The following is a 16,076-nucleotide window of genomic DNA, read 5'->3' on the forward strand; positions in this document are numbered from 1 at the left end:
GTTATGCAATTTGCCGAGAAGAGGTCGAGCGCTACGTATCTTCTTGAGCAGGATTTGCGTATTTTTATTGTGCTTGGTTGTGGTTATATTGCTCGGTGAGTGATGGATGGCAGCGTGGAGCTGCTAGTCGAGGTACTGGGGCTGGGTGCAGCTTTGTGTTCGGGATGGGCTGGCGTAGGCTACTGGGAATGCGAGGAGAGTTGCATTTTGGTGGAAATGATATATGGATAAGAAAGATTAGTGATGAGAACAGAGGCGTTTCCTCGGAGCATGGTTAACTGTAACAAACAGAAGCATCCCCATGAGTGCACAGAAAGCAGAGACAAGGGATATCAGGGTGATGTTTCCATTATGTGCAAGTAAGTGATTATATACCCAAGACTCCATCCCAATCCAATACGCCAATCCATAACATCGCAATAGAAATCATGTGTCCAGTCTCACATGCTAGTGGGGGCCTGTACGGTAGCTTCTCCCATGTCCTTGCCATAACTGCAATGTTCTGCTCGTGTAATGCAAACGAAAATCACATAAATATCTTCCGTGCTTCACGAGGATGGCTCTCGTTCGGGCAATATGGACACTTGAACCGGCTGCCTTTGCACAGCCGTTTCAGTGACTCCTCTGCAATCACATGTCCGCAAGGCATCATCATCGGTGGGTTTTGATCAGTGGCTTGCTCTTTTGACACGGGGCAGACGAAGATAGAATGGAAGAGATATGATGGTGGAAGTGGGATTTCGACCTGGAACAGGTTAACCGTGATCTTGGACAGAAGAAAGAACTTGGAATAGGATACTTACAGGCAACTCATTTTGCGTCGTCCACTCGGTCCGCTTGGCTTTCATGATTGTCTGCAGCTTCAGTAATGTCGGAAGAGCGATCGCACCAGCAGTAGTTGCTATATACAAGGGGGAATCCGCTGAAAGGCCCATCAGTGAGCAGAACTCGCGGGTGAACGATAAAGAGACGTCGTTCCAGGCGGTCGGGTTATTGAAAATATTCCGATAAGGAGAGCTTTGCAAGTTTGGGCAAAACGCCATTGCCCCTATCAATTGCTGCACTTCCCGCATATACCTAGGCAAAAAGACATGAAATTCGCGTTTGGCATATTCGAGAGCTGCCTGCCGTCCTGCGGAAAGGGGGGCCCCGGGGTATTGCTCGCAATTAAAGAGCCAAACGAACTGTAGCCGACAGAGCTCAAATTCAAGATTGCTGCCTCTTGTCTCTAGAGCGTCTCTGTTCTCCCTTGCCCATTCGATAGCTGGCAGCAGGTTCTTGTTCTCCTTCAGCTCATGTAGTATATAATACATTTTGACGAACTGTTTCCGAACTTGATCGGACGGGGCTTCATCTATATCGAGGAGACTCGTCGCATCGTTCGTTGGGTTATACTCCGTCGTTTGTTGTGAATTCCGGGATTTTGTTTCGGCTAATTCGGAGAGGAATGTTGCAGCAACAGAAAACTGGCCTTGTCGCAGAAGGTGCATTGCGATGGCTCGGTTGATCATGTGTTCTTGAGAGGATAGGGCGTCATGTTCAGTGCTCGGGAGTGGCCTGTCTTTGAAGAACTATAGAAGTTAGCGATATTCAGGTCAGAATATCATGCGACGTCCTTACCTTGTCTAGCGCTTTGCTGTATTTGTTAAGACTGCTATGGCTTTCTTTGAGACTGTCGTTGATAGAGTCGAATGATGATTTAACGGGGTTCTGGAGCTTCGCCATAGTAATCGAAGCTTGGGTTGGATCTAATGTACGATTCCTCGTCAGCGCATATCACCGGCCTCCAGCTCCGGAGAGAACGAACCAGATGCGATCGTATCCCGAGCCGACTGAAGCAAGTCTATCGTGGACTGCACATTTTGAATACCCTCTGAGCCTTTGAGCTTCTTGAGCAACCGCTCATGCTCTTTCTGAACGGTATCCATATCGTTCGATTGAGGAGGGGGTGGGCTTCTTAATCCGATGCGGAGGGACGATAATCAACCAATAATGAGATAGCCATACGGAAGCTCCAATATGGCTTCAACTGGGAGGATTCAAGAGAATATGAAGAGAGTTGTACTGTGAGTAGCCCATAGAAGGCCGCAAGCAATCATCAGTGTTCAATTCGGGCAGAGTGACATGCAGCGGCTTCTATCAGCAGACAATGAGAGGGCGGCACATATTCCGGTGATGGCATTACGCCATGTGTCACGTGCAGCTTTGGCGGTGATATGTTACCCCTCATGATGGCCATTTGGGTACTGCAGAGTGCACGTCTTACGGAGTACAGGAACGAGCATCCCTATCTGGAGAGACTATTTATTAGTTTCTACAGAGTCGATGTGAAGAAGCTGAAGTGGTACTTGGAGATAAGCTGCTTTGTGCTCAGTTCTCCGCCCTATGCATGGGATAGGGTATTACTCCAGCATCAGGTATTTGTACTGTTTACCCAAGTACTTCACGCATACATGAATGACTACGTATACGAGTCATCTGGAACTGTGTAAACCAGTCCTGTTCTACTCTGTATTTTGCCTGTATCACTCCCCTGGTGGCAGTAGTCGGATGTCCTAAACAGGTATAGCCCACCCCTTATTGACCAATAGTAACCAATTACAAAACTCGCTTGTACTAGCGCTGTTCACTAGTCTTGGCATTGATATAAATAACCGCTTCCCCCGGACCCAATTTGATTTCTTTTTTTCTTTTCCTCTCCATCCTAGTGCAAGGGTTTTACACATGTCAGTGAGGATTCGTCCGAGACTGTGTTTTTGCTAGTTGAAAACTACCTAGTTTGACCGCTCTGGCTGGTCTTCGGATCGGACAGGAATTTTTGAAACCTTACTGCCCTGACTCCTTGCTTGCCTCGGAGTTCAGCATCCTTGGTCAAGCACCGATGGATGGAGAGCTTGGAAGATCTGTCTTCTTTTCACTGCTGTTGCCTCCCATGCCGGAGGCCTGTAGAGAAGAGAACTGTCACCCTAACGTATCGCTATTGTAGACCTTAAGAATAGAAATAGAAACACTTGTTCTCTTACCCCTTCTCTCAGCCTTGTTCGACCTTTCGATCTCTTGATGAAGAGCGAGGCTTAGCGGTGTGCCTGAGGCTATGCTGAAGACTGTTGCTGGCCAATAACGTCGTCGAGAATACTCACCGCTTTGTTATTCATCTTTTTGGTGACGTCGCCGAGGCGCCGTTCGATCATAGACATATTTCTTTTCGTGCTTGTGTCGGCTTCTTTGTTTGCTTCCATACAACCAGCTCTGAAGGATGACATGACAACTCTTATATCTCTGCTCTTGCTGTCACAATTTCCTGGCTTTTAAGGCCATTCAGTTTATGATCTGCCGGGCCTCGGATATGTCTTGCGTGCCGTGTTCTCTGGCAAACAGTACAAGGTGACCCTCAGGAGGGTCAAGGGCACTTGCGTTTCTTCCTCCTTTTTATAGAGCTGGATCTCTCCCTTGAGCGCTGGGTGGTCGTTTTTATAGTATTGAGATTACCCCTGGACAAACCTGTCTGAAGAGAGACATTTCCTATGTGATATTGCGTGTCTACTATGCCGCCACCAACTGCTACGCAGAACGGTGCGCCAACAGCACCCCCTACAGTGAACCATCGTGAGTCCATCAAATCAACCGTCAGTCCGAAGCACGTCCCGTCATATCCCAATGGGGACTCCGATGCACCGCCATTGCCATTGCAGACCCATCAACGACTCGCCTTCACTGATCCGGTCGCCCTCCGTTACCTTGAAGAAGACCCTTCGACGAACGTACTGCACCGGCGAATGACACTGCAAGGTTATGAAGTTTATGTTGTGGAACAATGGGCGTGTTCGAGGATCCATCCGACATTCGTCATTACAACTTATACGGGAGACCCTTCGCATACTGTCGTGGTGGGAATACTAGGTGTTCCAACTGACGAGTCGACTTGGTCTCCTCGCCTGAAACTGTATTTCAGTGCTGTGACGAAATGCCATGCGCGGAGAATAGAGACGCCGCTGGGGGCTCTCATGGTTACCGACCTGAGTACCTTTCCGTCGGCCCTCACGGTGATTCCGGTACCAGATGGGGATTTCAAAAAGCATCGGGATGATTTCATCGTCAATGAGGATTTGAAACGGTTAGGCTGTGCAGGACGCGCAGGCTTGAGGTTACAACAACCCCCTCCAGCGACTGAGGCCAAGTTCCACCAACTTTATCGGACGAGTGAGAGAGTGGCTCTATACAGCGCGGTCATGGAGTTGGTCAAGCAATGTCAGATGGCGTTGATGATGTTCGACAAGTTGGCGCCGGAGTATGTGGATGGGTTGCTTTGCGATGTGACCGAAACGGCGATTAACGATTGGTGGACGGACATCGGGATTGATCTGTATAATATTGAACCTAACGATGGAGTCATGGGGCCAACCACTGTGGCCGCTTTGCTGGGAGCATTACTAGGTGCCCGGAATCGGCTTCACGCTCTTGGTGCACCGGTCGCAAAGGATGCCTTCGATATTCATAATCTCAAACGAGGGGTTGGGCGATTTCAAAAATCACAGAAGATGAAGAAAACACGAAGGTTGGATCGGCAAACCCTGGACAAACTACATCGCGTCACGGCCAAGGCAGCAAATGCAGAGGGATGGACTGATGCTGTTAAGTCGACTATGGCGGAGTTGAGCGGACAAGGAGGAGAGATGGTCATGGGCATGGTGCGAGGACGCGACAAGGCTGGTATTGCCGATATTGAAACACTTGACATTGAAAATTTCCCGCATTTGGTCACAGGCGAAAGAGCGAAATGGTTATGGCGAGGGAAGCCACGCAAGAGTGGCGTTGGTGATGGTTTTTCGAGTGGTCCGCCAGCATCGGACATGATGTTCACAACGGATGATCATGGTCGTTACATATGGACTACTCGTAGGCGACATTCAAATGAAGACCTCGCGATGGATCGCTCTTTTCCAACATCGGAGCATTCATTGAAAACACCTGAGCAGATAGGTGTTTCGGACGAGAGAGACCAGAATCTGAGTAAGATGGTCTTCAAGGGTGTCAGTGACAAGGTCTCGGATGCGCGAATAGGTTTTGGCCGGTTCAAGGATGCCGTGGGATTGCCAGGTCTCCGCTCGCACCGGCTGGCAAGGGAGGGAACTGACTTCATTGGCGATGCTGCCTATCTTCCTCCGATAGACAGCGAGACCGAAGGATCCGAAGTACAAAAGACAGCCATTGATGGGATTCAGCCCGGGAATGAGCCTGTTCAGGACACAGCTCGTTACGAAGAAGAGCAAGCCGGACCACCGCTTCCGCGACAGCCTTCCGAACTCAAACCTCCAGATATCACAGTTGAACCAGTCGCGTCAACGGAGGGATTAGACTCACCAGTGAAACCCCCGGATGATGATGGCCAGACATTGATGCCATTTAGAACGCGATCTAGCGATGCATCGGATGATAGAGGCCAACAGATACCTCGACAAGCGCTCATGACCCTACGCCGACCCCAAAGCTGTACCGATCTTAGATCAGAGGACGATTTCGGACATAAAGACAATTACTTTCCCCGACATCTGTCATTCAGCACTGTTGAGGAGGTTATTCTCGGTTGGGAAAGCGTGGGAGGCAAGCCGTCCGTGAAAGACAAACCCAATGCCACTTTCGAAGAAGCGATTTCTCTGGAAGACACACGTGCGTCTGATGCACGCATCTTCTGCTCCAGAGTCTTGGACCTGGACCAAAACACCGTCCCATGGGTCGAAAGACAAGTTGACTCTGTGGATGAAATGAATCGAATACTCTACGACCGCCATGAAGATATCAATGCAGCTTATTTGGAACATCATGGCTATTTCCAGCAAATCCGGGACAAGTCTAGTGACGTCCTTACGGATGAGCACATGTACCTTGCGGATTATATGAAGAGAGTGGAGCTCCAGGGTGCCAAGCTCGATTATGAGCTGAACGTTCTGGGGTCCAAGGTCGAGGAAGTGGAGTCCGGCATTGAGGAGTTTGAACGGCATATCTTTGAGATGGAAACGCGAGTCAAGACACTAATTCAAGGCGAGGAAGAGAAGCAGAGCAATTCGTGGCTCTCATGGTTCGGAAGACTGACTGGGTTCGCAACGCAATGATTTGATACCATCGTTGCATTTTTACTTGTATTTTTAGGATCCCAAAGATGAACGTGTAACATTCTAGTGTACATATATTCCAGAGAATATAACCTTTTAAAATCCGAGACATGAACCATCAATGATACACAGCGACTTCCTGTTAGTCAATGGCACCGGAAACCGTCAACCAACCGTACCAATGCAATTCCCAGAGCTATAATATCATTAAACCACGGAAGTTTTCCCTCATTCAACATTCGCCATGCTCTTTTTGCCAGATGTCCTCTTACATTCCCATACCCATGCCGCCCTGTCTACCAGCGGCATCGCCCTGCATCTTTTCGCTGACCTTGATGTTGACGTCGAAGAACTTGCCGACGCAGCGGTCGAGGCAGACGGATTCGCCCTTGTTCAGGTCGCCTTCGCGGTAGTCGTTGGGGATACATTTCTTGGTGCAGGATTCGGTCAAACTATCCAATGTAGTCAGCATTCCCTCCTTTGTCATACGTATGAATCTTGCAGTTGAGCGCACCGGTTGAACATGTCCGAGACCATCTCAACTTCGGTCTCTGCGGCAGAGATCTTCTCTGCCGAGGACATCTTGGGGGGTCCGCCGAAGAGGAAAGACATTGTGACGGGGATATGGTATTCTTGTTGAATGAAAAGTTATAAATAATAATATCGAGTATCGTTCTTCTCGGAGTAAAGGTGAACGGCAGAGTGAGGTTGGCGGGACTGAGGCGCCTCACCGCCTTCGGAAATCTCTTTTTCTCCAGCTTCGGCTCGACTTTTCCATTTCTCTTTTCTTTTTCTTTTCTTTCGCACACAACTACATCTCTTCATGTCCGGGATGTGACTGGCGTAGTGTTTTTACTTCTTTTTCTTCTTTCCTTCCAGATGTATTCAATCCGCCCTCGTTGGGTCTCCTCAAGGTAAGGCGTTACATTTATTTCTGCTTCTGTGCAAATCAGTCCGCTATGATGAACACTCCCAAGCAACAGAACCGCTGCAGTGTCATGCCCAAGGGGCAAATGAACGTACTTTAAATCTTACCCTTTTGTTCTCTGACAGGACTGCTTTTTGCTATTTGTGCTGCCATCGCTCTTGAGTGAACTATTGGCTAATAATGATGCTCAGTGCAGGGTTGTCGTCGGTGCTTAATGCCAGTCGTCTTCGTCCTTTGAAGACATTATCAAGTACTAAAATCCTTAATGAAAGGATAAGGAATAGAAGCAGCAGCACAACAACTGCATCTCCAGAACGAGCGTTCAAAGAACGTCTCCAGGAAATCCAAAATGCTTGTCCCGACCCGTATCCCCGTCTAGCATCAGACTCCCGCTCGGTGAGCTGTTCAGAGTTTCGCTCTCGATACAGCCACCTGGTGGATAATCAAACAGTAGAGGAAGACAGTGTTGTTGTTCATGGTAGGCCGGCTTTACCTTGTGATTTATAGTTCCTGTACTTAGATTAGTTAGGTAGGATCCGTACATATAGACTTGCGGGGAGCAAATTGATATTCTTCGATGTCGTTCAGAATGGTCATAAAGTCCAAGTTATGTGCAATAAGCGTCGACTAGAGACGACGAGCGCGGAGGAGTTCAAGAGGTTTTATCGTCTGCTAAGGCGGGGTGATGCTTTCTGTATGTATGGTCAACTCTGCCCCATGGACAGCTGCTGAGCGACCATAGCCATAAAAGGTATACCCCATCGAACAGGACGAGGCGAATTGACCGTGATTGCAACGGAAGTACCCCAATTGCTATCTCCTTGTCTTCACGACGTACCGCTAGACGCCAAAGACCACGAGACTTCTCCCTATGCTCGCCATGTCCAGCTCCTTGCGGATCCCGGCACGGCGGATATCATCAGAGCGCGGTCCGCTATAATCCAGTATTTTCGCCAGTTCTTCCTCGACCAATCCTTCATGGAAGTCAGTACCCCAGTTATTGGGTCTGTTGCAGGCGGAGCTGTTGCGCGTCCTTTCTACACGAATGCCACTGAGTTTCCTGAACGACAATTGTCTCTCAGAATTGCGCCAGAGCTGTGGTTGAAGCGGATGGTTGTGGGTGGATTTGATCGGGTGTTTGAGATTGGGCCTTCGTTCCGGAATGAGGGTGCGTCTTGATATCATACCTGAAGAGAGGAGAGAATACTGACAGAGCAGGGCTCGATAAAACACACAACCCCGAGTTCACCACATGCGAATTCTACCACGCCTACACCAACCTAGAAGACCTCATGTCAACGACCGAGAACCTCCTCTCTGGCATGGCAAACTATATCAATCAATTCAACCAAAACGGCACTCTAAAACCAACACGAGTCGACTTTACCACCCCCTTCCGCCGAATCGACTTCATCACCGGCATCGAAGAGAAAATCAACCGCAAACTCCCCAACCTCTCCTCCCCAGATGCCCTTTCCCAAGCAACAAACCTTTTCCACGACCTCTCCCTCCCCCTCCCCGAAAACCCAACCCTCCCCCGCCTCCTCGATGCCCTCTGCAGCATCTTCGTTGAACCAGACTGCACAAACCCAACGTTCATCATCAACCCGCCAGAATGCCTCTCCCCGCTCTCTAAATCCTTCACTCATCCTACTACAAACCAACGCGTTGCCGCGCGCGGCGAACTTTTCATCGAAGGCCGCGAGATGGTAAATACCTACGAGGAGGAGAACTCGCCGTTTGAGCAGCGGCGCAAGTTCGAAGAACAGGCAAGGTATAGTAAAGCCGCGGAGGCAGAGGGCGAGGGCGAGATCGATGAGACGTATCTTGAGGCGATGGAGTGGGGATTGCCGGCTACGGGCGGTTGGGGCTGCGGTGTTGATAGACTTGTTATGCTGTTTACGGGTGCGAAGAGGATTGGGGATGTTTTGACGTTCGGTAATTTAAAAGCTGTTACTAGACGGCCTGGTGGTGCTGTGCCTGGTGGTGGTTCTGAGGTGTAGGATGGGTTGCTGAGCTGGTAATTTGTATGATTATGGACTGATTCTTGATGTCTATTGTACAAAACTGCGTTTACGAAATTATATATGTTAGACTGAATCTTCACATATCTTCACTATGCAAGGCTCCGTGATGACGCACGTGATATGTACCTACTACAACCAATCCCCCATCACCATCAACTCTTCACAATGACTAGACTCCCCTAGGATCTCTAGATTAGTCCACCACAGTCCGATCATCCTTCCGCGCTATCATCTTTACCATCACCATTATTATTATCGACAACTAACCACCACCACCCTCTCCAACATCCTACTCCCACCAGCAGGGTTCCTAGGCCTATCTTTAACCCTCTGGTCCTACAAATACCTTATGATGATCACCCTTCAGAACAAAATTATTTACATGCCGAATATCCCACCGTTTTCGCGGTCGGAGACTATCGATGATTATGCGGGGCAATGCCGGCCTGTACAGTGGACAGAGGATTCGCTAGTTACGGGTGATGATGTGAGGATTTCGTTAGCTGTTGGGGAGATTCCGAGGAATGAAGATGCACGGCGTGATGATGTGGGAAAGGAAGATGGAGAGATGGATGTGGTGGTTTTGTATTTCCAAGGGTATGGTTCCATATATATTTTGGAGAGTATTCGGAAGCTAATCATATATAGCAACGCGGCTTCACTTCCGCCAAGGTTCCCATATCTTTCAAGGGTCGTGAAAATGGCAAATGGAGATGGAATGCTCAATGCCAAGAATGGACAGAAAAAGAATATCACCATCGTGGCAGTCTCTTACCGCGGCTACTGGACGTCAACAGGCAGTCCATCGCAGAAGGGTATTGAGCAAGATGCGGATGCTGCGTTGTCATGGGTTCTGGAGAGATACTTTCCTTGCGGTTCTCCGCGACGTCGAAAACTGATGATATGGGGCCAAAGCATCGGTGCGGGTGTAGCAACAAACCTCACAGCGAACTACTTGCACGATCCGCATGCATATCGAGCACAGTCACAACTAGGCTTACAGAATGAAAGCGTAACACTCTCCGGCTTAATCCTCGAAACCCCCTTCACAAACATGCGCGATCTCCTCTTCGCCTTCTACCCCCAGAAATGGCACCCATACCGCTACATAAGCCCATTCGTCCGCTCCCACTGGGACAGTCTCCAGTCGACACAGCGCATCGCAGAAGCCCCAGCAGACCACAAAAGACCTAGGATTATCATGCTAGAAGCAGGTGTCGATGAAGTGGTCCCAGCGGGTAACGCAGAGCAGCTGGAGAGACATTGCAAAAAACTAGGTTTGGATGTAGAGCGCAAGGTTATCAGAAACGCGTTGCATTCGGGTGTTCTTGCGAAGAGGGATGGTCAGGTTTTGGTGGCGCAGTTTTTGAGGGATGATAGTACATAGTAGTGGTGGTGGTTATCTATGTGTGATGCAGGCCGATGATAACCTTGTCGGAGCGGGCCGTTGTGAACGAAGTCTGCGGGGAAGGCGACTTCATCTTCTTATCCTTTTGATATCCTTTGTTTGTTGAAGATTATTCTTATAGTCATATAATATGGGGTTGAATGAGGTAACTCAGGCCCAAGCGGTCACTGTGAGTCTCCAGGAACTGGTTAATGGTGAGTATGCAAACTTTTCATAGCGGACACCGGACTAGATGCTGACCGTTCACAGGTACCGTTTCCTTCGACACTCTGACAAAAGCTTTTGGTCCCTCTTCACTAGGAATAATAGTTGTAAAAGACCTCGATATCAAATTCCAACAACTGCGTTCCGAGGTTCTTTCCAATGCATCCTCCCTCGCCGCTCTCCCTGAGGACGAACTTGGTAACTTCCCCCTACCACCTACTTATCTATGCCAGTAACTAACACACACAGAAACACTTACCAGCCCAACCGCAAAATACCTTGTCGGCTGGTCCCGTGGCAAAGAAACTCTCCGCTCCGGCCACTTCGACACCCTGAAAGGCTCCTACTACATCAATTGTGCTTTCTACCAAAACTCCTCCCTGCAGTCCGCCCCCACAGACGGCTTCCCTGATGCATCCGAGTATACGACAGACAATATATGGCCGGACACGGAGCGACTGCCACGGTTCCAGGAGAGCGCCGAGGAGCTTTGTAGATTGATCATCGACACTGCGGCGTTGGTGGCTAGGGCTTGTGATCGGTATGCGGTGGCGGAGATTGAGGGGTATGAGGGGGGTTATTTGGAGAGGGTTGTTAGGACGAGTTTGACGACGAAGGCACGGTTGTTGCATTACTATCCTTCCAATGATACTGGCATCAATGGCAACCTTGATAAGGGTGAAGGAGACGGTGATGACGATGACTGGTGCGCAACACATTTCGACCACGGCTGTCTTACAGGCCTCACCTCAGCCATGTTTCTCAACGAAGCTTCACCCCCACCCATAACCGAACTCCCCACCTCCCCAGACCCCCGCGCAGGTCTGTACATTCGCTCGCGAACAGACCAAATCGTCAAAGTCAACATTCCCAAAGACTGTCTTGCGTTTCAGACAGGTGAGGCGCTGCAGTCGATTACGAGGGGGAAGTTCCGGGCCGTTCCGCATTTTGTTAAAGGGGCTAAAGGGGGAGAGGGGAAGATCGCGAGGAATACTTTGGCTGTGTTTACGCAGCCGAATTTGGGGGAGGTTGTGGAGGCAGATTCGGGGAAGGTGTTTGGGGAGTTTGCGAGGGAGGTTGTTGAGAGGACTTATTGATTCCGTTTGATTCTAGAGAACAGCAATTGTATTGATTGTTGTACATTGTTATGGGTTGTGCATGGTCTGCTAGATCATCAATTTGGTCTTTGATTTCCATATCCTATAGTGCGCTGAAGTCGGAGGACATCTACATTGAAAACGTCCCATCGCTGCCCCCATGTCCTCTGCCCCCTTAGTAACCATCCGGGTCAAGTGATTGGCCAAACTCCTAGTATTACCTCGATGTTTGTGTCTAGTGATGGTCAGTGCATCTTCAAGCCATGCCATTCCATGCCAATTGAAGTAATTACTACCTGTATAAAGATTCTCTATAGAGGGATGTTGTTTACTGGCAAAGAGCCTATGTATTTCTAAGCCTGGCATCGGTCTTCTTTGAGCACTATATCACACAGCATCAAAGTGCTCATTTAAAGAGCATCCCGGGCATCATGTCACTGACCAGATTGGTTGTCTTAAGCGTTTCAAAGAGTGTGCTTGATAGTATGATAGGATGCATTTCCGGGTGAGTTGTTGTCAACCCCTCGAGTTCGAGAGATCCAAACAGCCTCTGTAAGCTCCTGGGTAGAATAGAGTACGACGGACCATAAGCGAAAGTATCGATAAAACTCATTCTGGTAGCAGTTTTCTTGAAGGCTCATATCGTTGACCGGATTCAGCCATGCAGCGTGCTAATTGGATAGATCGCACGAGAGTTGATATGATTTTCACATGGTAGAGAGTCTCTAAAACTCGTGCTTTGTTCCATATCATAGCTAGACCGGTTTCCAGAAATTTTTATAAGCGACGTTAGTGCGTGTATGGTTGAGACTTACTAGAATAGGACTTACCCGTGTGCATGGACAATAACTTTTGCCTCTTTTATCCAGAATGGCTGACTCTTGCTCAAATTCCTTGTACATCACCTTAATGACATCAAAACCTAGCTTGCTTGCCTGGTAAGTCTGGTCCCCAACTATCTTGGTTAAAAACAATCTAAAGGAATTCCAATATATCTACCTCTCGGAGGTGCATATCTCTCGGTATGCAGATTCTATCCAATCAGTGTCAGCCATTCCAACTAGTCCTATATTGAGATATCATGTTATGTACTTACCTCTGGTTGACCAGGCGAGAAATGGTCCCTTCCTCATTCCCCTCCTGTTCTTACTAGGGTAATAACTGTTGCTGCTCGCACACGCAAGTTCTCTCAATACAGGGCTGCCTTAATGTGTCAGTTATATCTGTTCCGTTAGCTGGGTACACAACTAGCCTAGAGTGGCGCGGCCAGAACGACTTCCTGCTGGCCTTTGGGGTATTGTCGGCCTTAGCGTGCGGGGGTTTCAGTCTGTAACTGTATAAAGCGCTATAACCCAGCTTCCAGGGGGGTATCTGGTATCTTGTAAAGGACATGAGAGGCGAAGGTTAATGATGGAGAGATGTTTAGAGGTTCCCCATTCTCATGATGGAGCAGAAATCACTGGAATTAAATGCTTTTCCCAGAGTAAAGGATAAAACGAATATGTAATATGTACAATACGTACTCTAACAAGATATCGCTCCATATCAGCCTCCAAAGCCTGAAACAAAAGAATCAATGCTTCGACCGCTTCGCCTTCCTCTCATTTCCAGAAACATAATCCTCCTCAGTCTCCTCAGTCCCACCAAGCAAACACTTCATAGGAACAGTTAAATCCTCCTCCCCTGAAGAAGAATTCTCCTGTGCAGCTCCCTCATCCGCAGAACTAACTGTATTACTTATATCAGTCGTAGCCCCCAACCCCGTACTAACCAATGAGCTAGTCTTGCGAACCTCCGCAAAAGTAGACCGCGACTTGGCCGACGGTCTTCCTACTTCACCAGGGAGTTTTGCTTCCCGGTAATCTGCAGGGCAGGCTGTACCGTCGATGACTTTGAGGTTAGCGCGCCACATCTTGACATCTCGTGCTTCGCTGTAGTAGCCCACATCTTCACCGTTGAGGGAGTCGATGGCTAGTGTCTGCGTGCGGAAGTCGCCCCAGAACCATTGCTTGCCTTCGGGGATGCGGCCGTCGGCTTGTCGTGAGTAGTCACGCGCCATGATAATGCCATGCAAATCGTGGCTCATTGAAAGATTGCCGAAGAGGAGGCGTATGGCGTCGGGTTCGTAGCAGCGGCCGAGGATCATGTCATGGGAGACTTTGGCGGTTTTGCCCGTGTACAGGTGGTACCAGTTGCCGTAGCCACCCATGCCAGTGTATTGGAAGGTGTTTGAGATTTCTTGTTCGGATAAGCCGCGGAAAAGTTTTGTGACGTCGACTTCCTTATGTGCGCGGACGGAGCTTGTTGTGTAGATTTTACCACTGAGGCGGACGCGGCAGTCTTCTGCTAGATTAGCAGATTTGACGTCTTCCTCGCAGTTTATCAGTTCCATTTGGATTTCATCAATCACCATTACGTCTGTTACGCTTGCGTTTTGGAGGCTGTTCGAGTTGTAACCCTTTGGTTTCAGTCGAACAGCGTCACCAATGATCAAAAGCTCAGCACCAATGAAGATCCCCCGGCAGTATATTGCTGCGTTTGGCCAGGTACCTTTGATATGGTACTTGTCCAGTAAGCTGAAGGAGGACATAACCGTCAAGGCATTCTCAATGGATGGATGGAGCTCTTTGCGCGACATCCCTTGCACAAAGAGTTCAAACGAATTAAACGGCTTGATGCACCGTAGCGGAACGTATTTGGAGTGCAGCGAGTAGCTCTTATCGCTACTGTTAGGGTCAGGAAAAGTCTCGATGCGGAATCCCGAATAATTCACAGCCTGTTCCTTCGGAGTAGTCTCGACTAAGTCTTGAAGCACGATATCATCTTCCGGAACCTGTCCGACGACCCCTGCTCGCCATTCCGGCATCCCCAGCCATCGATCCTCCTCGGCAGAAAAGATTTCGACGCGATTGTTCTCTGAGTTCCATAGTAGCCCTCCATTAAGCTCACGTGTCCAGAGAACGATTTCACCAGCTCGAGGTATGTAAGACGGCTGCAGATCCAACTTCTCCAGATATTCTCTGAGTCTCTCTCTCTCAGCCCGCCAGTCCATACTAGTCTTCTCTTTAATCTTCTTGCTTAACCGGCCATTCTCTTTTAGCTCCATAATGGCCAATTTGTAGACGTCAGTTGTCCCTTCACCATCAACAACGGGACGAACTGGCTGTCTTACACTTCTAGCAGCTCTAGCCACTGGTTTGCCGCGAGAGGCTACACTTGACCCTCGAAAAGCTAAACTTGATCCGCGAGAACTCGTAACTGAGCCTCGAGAGGGAGTCGGGCCTGGTAATCGACCACCACGAAGTGGCATGCCCGCTATTCAATAGGAGTCAGACTAGCACCAAATTTAGCATAACGCGGATATGCTAACCTTCTCGACGAGCTTTCTGCTTCTGCAGTCTCTCACAAAGTGCGCATTTACACGGTGCAACCGCTCCCGTCATCAGATAGTAGAAATGGGGGAAAAATTGAATCGTGGACTGGAAATACTGCCCAACCGGATGGCCGTAGAGGAACCTATCATACTATACCACAGAGAAATGAGAAGCTGAGACATGACATGAGCCCATCTGTAATAGAAACTTACAATGTCCGGGTTGACAATGCGAGGTCTCTCAAGAAAGGCGTAGCCATCTGGTAGTTTGTTTATGATATAATTCATCCCTGTAGCTAGTCAGAATGCCATTCAAAACAGGGCAAAACAGGAAAGGGAAAAAAAAAATAGAAAATAGGAAATAGAAAATAGAAAATATACCGTCTTCATACGCTCCCATCTTCTTCAACCAAAGCACAGCAAGCTTTTCGCGATAAGTTCTGTCATTGCACAATTTATATTTGGGGTCTTTCGGCCATATTGCCGGGTTGCCGTCGCTGAAGGACCGGTCTATGGAGATCACGATTGTATTTTCGGTCTCTTCGGACACTGATCCCGGGGCAGACATGCTATACTTTTAATCTATCAAAATGAATTAAAGAAATAATGAAAAACCGTGATCTGCTAAAGAAGTAAAAAGGGCAAACCAAAAAAAAAAAGAAAAAAAGAAAAGCTCGCTGGGGTTTCCAGGGATTGACCTTTTCCAGCACGGATCACTTGGTCATTGAAGCTAGTTGGTCCTGGGAAATATAATTAAATTAAAAATTCCTCCAGGCTTTTCAGTAGTAGCCTTTGTTGTGAGTGGGATTTGACGCGTGGGAAGTATGGCTTTTGGAGATGATGTTGACTTTCTGGTTGCTGGGGATGGTCATGTGACCGTGGCAGCAATAGCAAGTGAATTAAGCACTCCAAGATATGTTGACTATTCA

At 48.6% G+C, this 16,076-nt stretch overlaps 7 protein-coding genes across 7 annotated transcripts; 4 read left to right on the forward strand and 3 right to left on the reverse strand.

Moving 5' to 3' along the window:
- Positions 1 to 102: 102 nt before the first annotated feature.
- On the reverse strand, positions 103 to 2,146 carry EURHEDRAFT_413311 (ubiquitin-protein ligase RMD5). The gene is made up of 4 exons (XM_040782139.1): positions 1,808 to 2,146; positions 1,621 to 1,748; positions 804 to 1,571; positions 103 to 745 (listed from the first exon to the last, which is right to left on the reverse strand). Exons 1-4 carry the CDS (start codon positions 1,926 to 1,928, stop codon positions 527 to 529), a joined length of 1,236 nt encoding a protein of 411 aa, XP_040638192.1. The 5' UTR covers positions 1,929 to 2,146; the 3' UTR covers positions 103 to 526.
- A 1,399-nt stretch (positions 2,147 to 3,545) lies between these two features.
- Positions 3,546 to 6,110, forward strand: EURHEDRAFT_516052 (putative Sin3 complex subunit (Stb2); the record flags this gene model as incomplete). Its single annotated transcript, XM_040786433.1, has 1 exon — positions 3,546 to 6,110. One exon carries the CDS (start codon positions 3,546 to 3,548, stop codon positions 6,108 to 6,110), a length of 2,565 nt encoding a protein of 854 aa, XP_040638193.1.
- Positions 6,111 to 6,378: 268 nt separating this feature from the next.
- EURHEDRAFT_378381 (Tim10/DDP family zinc finger protein) lies at positions 6,379 to 6,722 on the reverse strand (the record flags this gene model as incomplete). Its single annotated transcript, XM_040779067.1, has 2 exons — positions 6,379 to 6,562; positions 6,625 to 6,722. The coding sequence occupies 2 exons, from the start codon at positions 6,720 to 6,722 to the stop codon at positions 6,379 to 6,381; spliced, it is 282 nt and encodes a 93-aa protein (XP_040638194.1).
- A 717-nt stretch (positions 6,723 to 7,439) lies between these two features.
- EURHEDRAFT_413316 (putative lysyl-tRNA synthetase) lies at positions 7,440 to 9,167 on the forward strand. Its single transcript, XM_040782140.1, has 3 exons — positions 7,440 to 7,732; positions 7,781 to 8,206; positions 8,257 to 9,167. The coding sequence occupies exons 1-3, from the start codon at positions 7,648 to 7,650 to the stop codon at positions 9,039 to 9,041; spliced, it is 1,296 nt and encodes a 431-aa protein (XP_040638195.1). The 5' UTR covers positions 7,440 to 7,647; the 3' UTR covers positions 9,042 to 9,167.
- On the forward strand, positions 9,157 to 10,452 carry EURHEDRAFT_516055 (alpha/beta superfamily hydrolase; the record flags this gene model as incomplete). The annotated part of the gene is made up of 3 exons (XM_040786434.1): positions 9,157 to 9,187; positions 9,380 to 9,662; positions 9,714 to 10,452. 3 exons carry the CDS (start codon positions 9,157 to 9,159, stop codon positions 10,450 to 10,452), a joined length of 1,053 nt encoding a protein of 350 aa, XP_040638196.1.
- EURHEDRAFT_94010 (uncharacterized protein) lies at positions 10,215 to 11,809 on the forward strand. Its single transcript, XM_040787699.1, has 3 exons — positions 10,215 to 10,667; positions 10,723 to 10,875; positions 10,927 to 11,809. Exons 1-3 carry the CDS (start codon positions 10,604 to 10,606, stop codon positions 11,772 to 11,774), a joined length of 1,065 nt encoding a protein of 354 aa, XP_040638197.1. The 5' UTR covers positions 10,215 to 10,603; the 3' UTR covers positions 11,775 to 11,809.
- A 1,538-nt stretch (positions 11,810 to 13,347) lies between these two features.
- EURHEDRAFT_378385 (uncharacterized protein) lies at positions 13,348 to 15,715 on the reverse strand (the record flags this gene model as incomplete). The annotated part of the gene is made up of 4 exons (XM_040779068.1): positions 13,348 to 15,089; positions 15,145 to 15,298; positions 15,361 to 15,437; positions 15,529 to 15,715. The coding sequence occupies 4 exons, from the start codon at positions 15,713 to 15,715 to the stop codon at positions 13,348 to 13,350; spliced, it is 2,160 nt and encodes a 719-aa protein (XP_040638198.1).
- Positions 15,716 to 16,076: the final 361 nt, after the last annotated feature.

This window comes from Aspergillus ruber (assembly GCF_000600275.1).
Source record: "Aspergillus ruber CBS 135680 unplaced genomic scaffold scaffold00016, whole genome shotgun sequence".
Lineage (NCBI taxonomy): Eukaryota > Fungi > Ascomycota > Eurotiomycetes > Eurotiales > Aspergillaceae > Aspergillus > Aspergillus ruber.

What these genes read in the sequence shown, in the direction of transcription:
- EURHEDRAFT_413311 (XM_040782139.1), bottom strand. Translation starts at nt 1,928, where the DNA reads ATGGATACCGTTCAGAAAGAGCATGAGCGGTTGCTCAAGAAGCTCAAA. An exon ending in TCGGGATACGATCGCATCTG is followed by an intron (nt 1,749 to 1,807) that starts GTTCGTTCTCTC and finishes ATCGTACATTAG; the next exon opens with ATCCAACCCAAGCTTCGATT. An exon ending in CGACGCAAAATGAGTTGCCT is followed by an intron (nt 746 to 803) that starts GTAAGTATCCTA and finishes AACCTGTTCCAG; the next exon opens with GTCGAAATCCCACTTCCACC.
- EURHEDRAFT_413316 (XM_040782140.1), top strand. Translation starts at nt 7,648, where the DNA reads ATGTGCAATAAGCGTCGACTAGAGACGACGAGCGCGGAGGAGTTCAAG. An exon ending in AAGGCGGGGTGATGCTTTCT is followed by an intron (nt 7,733 to 7,780) that starts GTATGTATGGTC and finishes GAGCGACCATAG; the next exon opens with CCATAAAAGGTATACCCCAT. An exon ending in GCCTTCGTTCCGGAATGAGG is followed by an intron (nt 8,207 to 8,256) that starts GTGCGTCTTGAT and finishes CTGACAGAGCAG; the next exon opens with GGCTCGATAAAACACACAAC.
- EURHEDRAFT_94010 (XM_040787699.1), top strand. Translation starts at nt 10,604, where the DNA reads ATGGGGTTGAATGAGGTAACTCAGGCCCAAGCGGTCACTGTGAGTCTC. An exon ending in TCTCCAGGAACTGGTTAATG is followed by an intron (nt 10,668 to 10,722) that starts GTGAGTATGCAA and finishes GACCGTTCACAG; the next exon opens with GTACCGTTTCCTTCGACACT. An exon ending in TCTCCCTGAGGACGAACTTG is followed by an intron (nt 10,876 to 10,926) that starts GTAACTTCCCCC and finishes TAACACACACAG; the next exon opens with AAACACTTACCAGCCCAACC.